This window comes from Hyla sarda, chromosome 4 (genome assembly GCF_029499605.1).
Source record: "Hyla sarda isolate aHylSar1 chromosome 4, aHylSar1.hap1, whole genome shotgun sequence".
NCBI classification, from domain to species: domain Eukaryota; kingdom Metazoa; phylum Chordata; class Amphibia; order Anura; family Hylidae; genus Hyla; species Hyla sarda.
In genome coordinates this window covers 366299861-366307007 of record NC_079192.1, presented here as the reverse complement: position 1 = coordinate 366307007, position 7147 = coordinate 366299861, and the positions used below count along the sequence as shown (strand labels likewise).

General features: G+C 34.8%; 1 protein-coding gene across 2 annotated transcripts in view; it reads left to right on the top strand.

The window, feature by feature from the left end:
• The first annotated feature begins 3444 nt into the window (after positions 1–3444).
• GABRA6 (gamma-aminobutyric acid type A receptor subunit alpha6) overlaps positions 3445–7147 on the top strand; it is a 42788-nt gene continuing 39085 nt past the window's right edge. Inside the window, exons 1-3 of one of the 2 annotated variants that reach the window (XM_056516671.1) lie at positions 3445–3786; positions 3915–4033; positions 4314–4381. In XM_056516671.1, the coding sequence (XP_056372646.1) occupies positions 3695–3786; positions 3915–4033; positions 4314–4381 (279 nt within the window). In that variant the 5' untranslated portion in view covers positions 3445–3694. The remainder of the gene's footprint in view (positions 3787–3914; positions 4034–4313; positions 4382–7147) is intronic. The other variant, XM_056516670.1, reaches the window with a different exon arrangement.

Genomic DNA, 7147 nt, shown 5'->3' with positions numbered 1-7147 from the left:
AATTAAAGGAGTACTCCGGTGGAAAACATTTTTTTTCTTATCAACTGGTGCCAGAAAGTTGAACAGAATTGAAAATAACTTCTATTTAAAAATTGTAATCCTTCCAGTACTTATCAGCTGTTGTATAGTACAGAGGAAGTTGTATATCTTTCTGGAGTTTTTTTCTGTCTTACCACAGTGCTCTCTGCTGACACCTCTGTCCGTATCAGGAACTGTCCAGAGCAGGAGAGGTTTGCTATGGGGATTTGCTAGTACTCTGGACAGTTACTGACATAGACAGAGGTGTCAGCAGAGAACACTGTGGTCAGACAAAAGAATTCCAGAAATAAATACAACTTCCTGTGGAGCATACAGCAGCTGAGAAGTACTGGAAGGATTAAAGTTTTCAAATAGAAGTAATTTACACATCTGTTTTACTTTCTGGTACCAGTTGATTAACAAAATATTATAATCCACCGGAGTACCCCTTTAAGCCTTTTGAGTGCACTTATAGCATTTTGTTATATTGTGCAACCCCATCTGTATCATCAGAAACTAGTATTTATTATTTCATTTTGATTTGATTAGCCTATATTTTCATCACTTCCAATAATTTTGTTTTTCTGTCAGAACAAGAAATCGGAGATTTCCTTGGAACAAATATGACATAGACTTCCAAGCATATAGCATACATTTTGATGTTGTATTTGGTTACTATTTAAAATAGTACATTTTCACCCTTTTAACCTGACTTGTCAACTTTGCTGGGTAGAGAAGGTGATGAGGATATCAGAAACATTTTACTATTATTAGAGAATGAGAACTTCAATGACTACCCTGTCATACTGCAGAAAACATGTATATATAATATCCCAGATTTTTATTATAGTACCCATTCTGAAATATTAATGCAAAAAATGAGGGTGTTAATGTGATTGGGGAGCCTGTGCTGCCTTAGGACAATTTTCTGTAGATAAACAAACAATGAATTCAGTATTGTGCCCTCCAACTATTAAGGAAAATATCCTTTATCTCCCTGAACCATGTAATTCTGTTAGGCATCAAGGTTATAACTAAAGGTACAAAACATCTGAATGATATAGAGAAATAAAATTAAAGTTTTAGATTGTCCTTGTCAGAGTCCTGAGTTGTTCACAAAAGAGATATCCTTGCAGGACCTGAAGAGAGTGAACTCCTGAATTTGAAATACTGATAAAATATACAAATAGTTTTGGTGCAATTCTCCTTGTTGTGAAATGTATAAAAGCTGTTCCTTTTTCCATTTCTATTGTTTGAGCATCATATATTGTTCCCAGCATGTCAATTTTTTTTTAAGGAAAACTAAAGATTTATTGTGGATTTTCCCCAGTGATTTTAATGGGAAAATCAATTCCCCAATGTTGCCACATGTTACATGTGTACTCTACATGTGGTTGTACCCTAAATGTCCTTCTCATGTAAACCTTAGTTCTTCACTTTGCACTGAAAATTAAGAAAATAAAGGCATATTTTAAATTCTTGCAGATTTTGATCACACTATCCAGTTTTCTTGCTTCTGCTAAGTTAAGTCTAAACAAGCTTTACATACATAAAACCATAAAGATGTCCTCCATTGAGTAACTCAGTAGGAGTCGCGCCATTAGAAATGGATTGCCTTTCAATGGAACACACTTAAAACTAGCAATGAAGTGTCACTGATAATAGAAGAAAAGATAAAAATAAGCTTTTATGCAAATTGCATAGACCATACTAAACAAGCTATATGCACTTAAGATGAATCTGATGATTGTTTGTGTATCTCTGTTTACTTAGTAATAAAAGCCATTGTTTTGACTTTAGCAATCCCAGTAGTAATTATCCTCTTTATATCTACTTTCAGAGAGACTAAATGTTTGCTTTGTTTTTACATTTACTTTTAGGCATCTCAAAATAACATTTAAGTAAGCAACGTAGTTATTATTTACTCATCAGTAAAATGAACCGGCATATATCCTAACTGGTATATACACCTGATCTTTAAATTATACAGCAAAAATAGTGCAGTTTTTGCGACACATACAGTACCAGTAGTCAACACCACATTTCAGTAAAACTAAAGCAAGCTATGCTGATACAGATCTTTCAAATGCATGCCATCTGCCGAAGCAAAAATTAGGAAATATACTATTTGTGAAGCCTTTGCAGCTGTATATGGGGTCTATTAGTGATGGGAATACTAACATTTTAAGGATATTCTGTACAGATTTGTTATCTGCAACTTTCCAATATCTGTGATTTGTAAAGAAATAAACAAAACACTTACAGCTCAAGCTCTAGTGACATAGGCACACTGGACTAGAATTGACCCTATTTATTTTGTAGGAGAGTTTTCTAGGCATGCTCTATGGACTGTGCAGAGGTCATTGTGTAGGGAGGGGGAGAGGCTGAGTTCTGAACATAACCTACTGACCTAATTCTATTTTATCTATATACTGGTGTCACCTTTTATTGTAATCCATTCTGTACTGATACATCCGAGAATGCTGAAATCTGCTCTGTACAAAACAGGAAGTTTGAGCTTAACATTAAGCCTAGTGGTCAAGACGAAAACTGCAATATTTCAGGATTATTATAGTAAAATGAATGTAGATAGAAAAATGGAAAATGTCTCAGGACCCCCCCCCCCCCACACACACACACACAAACATTGCTCAAAGAGAACCATGAAACTAGATACAGTTTTTTGCGCCCATGCAAACGTACACTAAACAAAATGTTCCAGATTTAAAGGGGTACTCCCCTGCCCCAGCGTTTGGAGCATTTTAATTTGAATGCTGGGTGTGGGCTGCAAGGGTCGTGATGTGATGGCCACGCCGTCGTGATGTCACACCATGCCCCCTCAATGCAAGTCTATGGGAGGGAGCGTGGCAGCCACCACGCCTATTCCCATAGACTTGCATTGAGGGGGCAGGACATGATGTCACGAGGGGTGTGGTGGTGATGTCACGACCCCCACAGACCACACCCAGAATTCAGAACAAAATGTTCTGATCGCTTGGGCAGTGGAGTACCCCTTTAAAGAGAGTGTATGAAATAACAAAAAACATGGCTGTCTTTTTACATGGTCTCTTTTTGGTATTGCATCTGAACCCCATTTACTCTCATACTACCCTTTCAAAAATATCAAACTACTTAATGATGTATTTATTTGATTAAAAAAAATATTTTTACTGGTAGGATATCACATTATGTCATCAAGAATTATAGAATATCCTGAAATGACATGCTCTCTGCTTGACATCCAATATCCTGTAAAGGTTCAGATGTGATTTTTTTCCCTCCATATTGCAATGTGAATGCAACATATTGTAATGTTGACACATGAATCTATTTCAATACACATGACCAGAGCAAGGGCCATTTCTTTATCAGCGAGATATCGTGGCTTGTCCAGATTCCTAACGGGTCCCTGCTAATTCTGTGCCAAAACTAGCTGTGGATATCTTCCTTTTAATCTCCCATAATGCCTCATTCGATTATTGTCAATGCTCTCCAACCGTGTACTGTCCCTTCAAACATCTAATTCCCTCAGCTGAGCAAGTCAGTGGAGTCTTTTCCTTGAAAGGGAAATCAAAGAGCAAAAAGGGGGAGAAAACCTCCATCTGCACTGCACAGTTCTTCGGCAAAATTTTGATGGATTATTGAAAAAGAAAACCTATGGCATGTAAAGCTTACCATGGGTGACTGGGCAGAGAGATTTTACTGGACATTTTTTCAGCATAGAGGCATGGCTTGGCTGCTCTTCTGGATATACTACATTGCCTTATGGTAAGTAAAGACATTAACTTAAGATATGTTTGATTCATACACTTAAAAATATGCATGTCTAGCCTTTCTAAAAAAAAACTTGTATGGATGCACATATCTATATATTATTACTGAATAAATGTTTACAGGACAAATAAAGGTTTTGGAGACTCTTCTGTCTATGACAATTTTTACTCTGAAAATATAACACGCATCTTGGATAGATTACTGGATGGTTATGACAACAGACTACGTCCTGGATTTGGAGGTAATTTTTCTTTAAGAGCAAGATACTATAAGTCTCTCTCTCTCTCTCTCTCTCTCTCTCTCTCTCTCTCTCTCTCTCTCTCTATATATATATATATATATATATATATATATATAACAGTCATCTAGTCAAAATTGCAATGTTGGTGTAAGATAAAAAAAAGAACAAGTAATGAAAAAATATATGAGTTTCGTCAGCATCTATATTTTTTAGTTATCATTTTATAGAAAAAATGTTATATCCTCTAATCGCTAATACAGTTGTAATACATTTCTGACAGGTCGTGTTACTGAAGTCAAAACTGATATCTATGTAACAAGCTTTGGTCCAGTTTCAGATGTTGAAATGGTAAGAGATATATATTTAATTAGGTTTTTCGTATTATTATTATTACTTGTAGAAAGTATTTGTTGTTGCTGTGTAATTCTTTTGTGTTACAATGCCTCAGCAGTGCTTAAGCAAACTGATTAGAACAGATTACTTAGTTTAAGCTTCTTGTCAGTATATGCTACAGAAGGTATCTGTGCCCTATTTTTAAAAATGTGCTTTATATGTATAGTTGTTTTGATAGACCACAAATATGTAAATGATTACATAATAAAACAATAATAACCATTTTTAAGGGGTTAAGTAAAATAGCTATAATTGATTTAAGCCAAAAGTTATCAAGCTCATGTATGAATTCTCAATAGATGTCTAAAACAAGATGATCAACTTTTAGATCAAGTATGATATAATAATAAAAATTATAATAACCATGCCCTAAGCTTGAAAGTCACATTACATGTTTTTCAACTAATAAAGTATTTTTTTTAAAATCTTTTTAAATAACATGTTTTTCACTCTAATAGTATTTGTGCATCAATGTAATAAACTGTTAACTTATTTAGATATTAGGGACTGTAAAATGGGTGTTCTACCTTCTGTTATAACTTCTTGATATTCAATTACTATAAAAACATTCTACTTTAGTAGAAGGTACAATTAATCCAATTGCTTTTGAGTATATAGCCCCAATAGAATAATTAACAGTTCTGTTTGCAGTTAGGATGTGCTGGGATCGATATTATGAGTTACTGGAAAAAAAAAAAGAATACTGGTGGCACTTACCAAAATCCCGAAAATCAGACATATATATTTCAATTTATTATGAGGGATCTGCATCATACCCTCACGGTATAGTCAGGACCCTTGGCCGGACATTGCAGTTCAGGCAGATGTCCGGCATTAACTCTTTAGATGCAACGAACAAAGTTGATCGCCGCATCTAAAGTGAAAGTAAAAGGATCCCGGCAGCTCAGTCGGGCTGACCGGGACGATAAAATCAGCTGGGACGCAGCAGAAGGGTGCCTTACCTCCCTCCTGCGCGTCCGATCGGCGTTTGATTGCTCCAAACCTGAAATCCAGGATTGAGCAATACACTGCCAATAACACTGATCAATGCACTGCATTGAATCAACCCACTGTATGTTATGGTCCCCTATGGGGGCTATAACATTGCAAAAAAAAAAAGGTGAAAAAAAGTTAATAAAGATGATTTAACCTCTTCCCTAATGAAAGTTTGAATCACCCCCCTTTTCACGAAAAAAATCTGTGTAAATAAAATATAAATGTCCGACCTATAAAAATATATTGTTAATTAAACCACACGGTTAATGGCGTACGCGCAAAAGAATTCCAAAGTGCAAAATAGTGTATTTTTGGTCACTTTTTATAGCATAAAAAAATAAATATAAAACGATCAAAAAGTCAGATCAAAACAAACGTGGTACCCATAAAAACTTCAGATCACAACTCAAAAAATGAGCCCTCATACCGCCATGTACATGGAAAAATATTAAAGTTATAAGGGTCAGAAGAGGACAATTTTAAATGTCTAAATTTTCCTGCATGCAGTTATGATTTTTTTCAGAAGTAATACAAAATCAAACCTATATAAGTACAATATCAGTTTAATTGTATGGACCTATAAAATAAAGATAAGGTGTCACTTTTACCCCCCCCCAAAAAAAATTTTCCCGTTTCGCCATAGATTTTTGTGTAAAATGACTAATGTCATTACAAACTAGAATTGGTGGCGCAAAAGATAAGCCACCATAGGTTTTTTTAGGTGCAAAATTGTAAGGGTCATGATTTTTAAAAGGTAAGGAGGAGAAAACGAAAGTGCAAAGATGGAAAAACATTCTGTCCTTAAGGGGTTAAGGCTAGGTTCACACTAACTAAAAATTTCAGCATATTTTGCAACTGTAATCAGTTTTTACTGCCTTTTTTACTCAAAGTTAAAAATGTGCAAGTAAAAAAATATAACAAAAAATAAAATACACCACAAAGTTCTATGATTTGGGAACCCAGCCTATAGGTAATGAGGTGAATATACATAAGGATAAAGTAGGCAACAGGCATTGAAAAAAAAAAAAAGTACAAGGCAAGGAAAACCACTTCCAGGTACAAAAAGAAGCACAAGGTAAGCAGAAGAGCTATTGCCTGCCGTGTATGAGACCATCATATCATCTGTTGTAATATTGATTTGGAGGAACACTGTTTATGGAAACTTTTTGCATCGATTTTAGAAATTTGTAAAGTCAACCCAAAATTGTGCTTATTATATCAACATATTTGTGTATTTAAATGCTATTTGATGATCAATATACTTACCATTAAAGTTAGCAAATAAGTATTTAAATATTGGTTTACAACCAAAGAGAGCCTTAAAAACATGTGTGAAAAACAATACATTCGAGGATGTTTTACCAGAAAACAAGCCTCAGGGAGCAGTATGAAAGGAGAGGATAAGACAGGATCATTGTAAAGATCAGGACGTCTCATGCTTTTTCGCCTGGGACCCTTTAAGCAAGAAAATGGTGCCATATTCTTACCGATGGTCAAAGATCAATCTATGAAAATGATATTTAATTTATAATGGTAAAATAACACTGAGACCCAAAAACTAAATCATATTGCTTAATCAGATATCATTGCATTCAGATAAAAGCCTATTCTGCAAGTAAGGAGTTTTTTTTTTCTTTTTTAAAAGAAAAGAGACTTGTCTTACAGTTTGAGAAGAAGTGGCATAAGTTAGTGCCAGATCAGAAATTATTGCAGAGCACTTCCAAT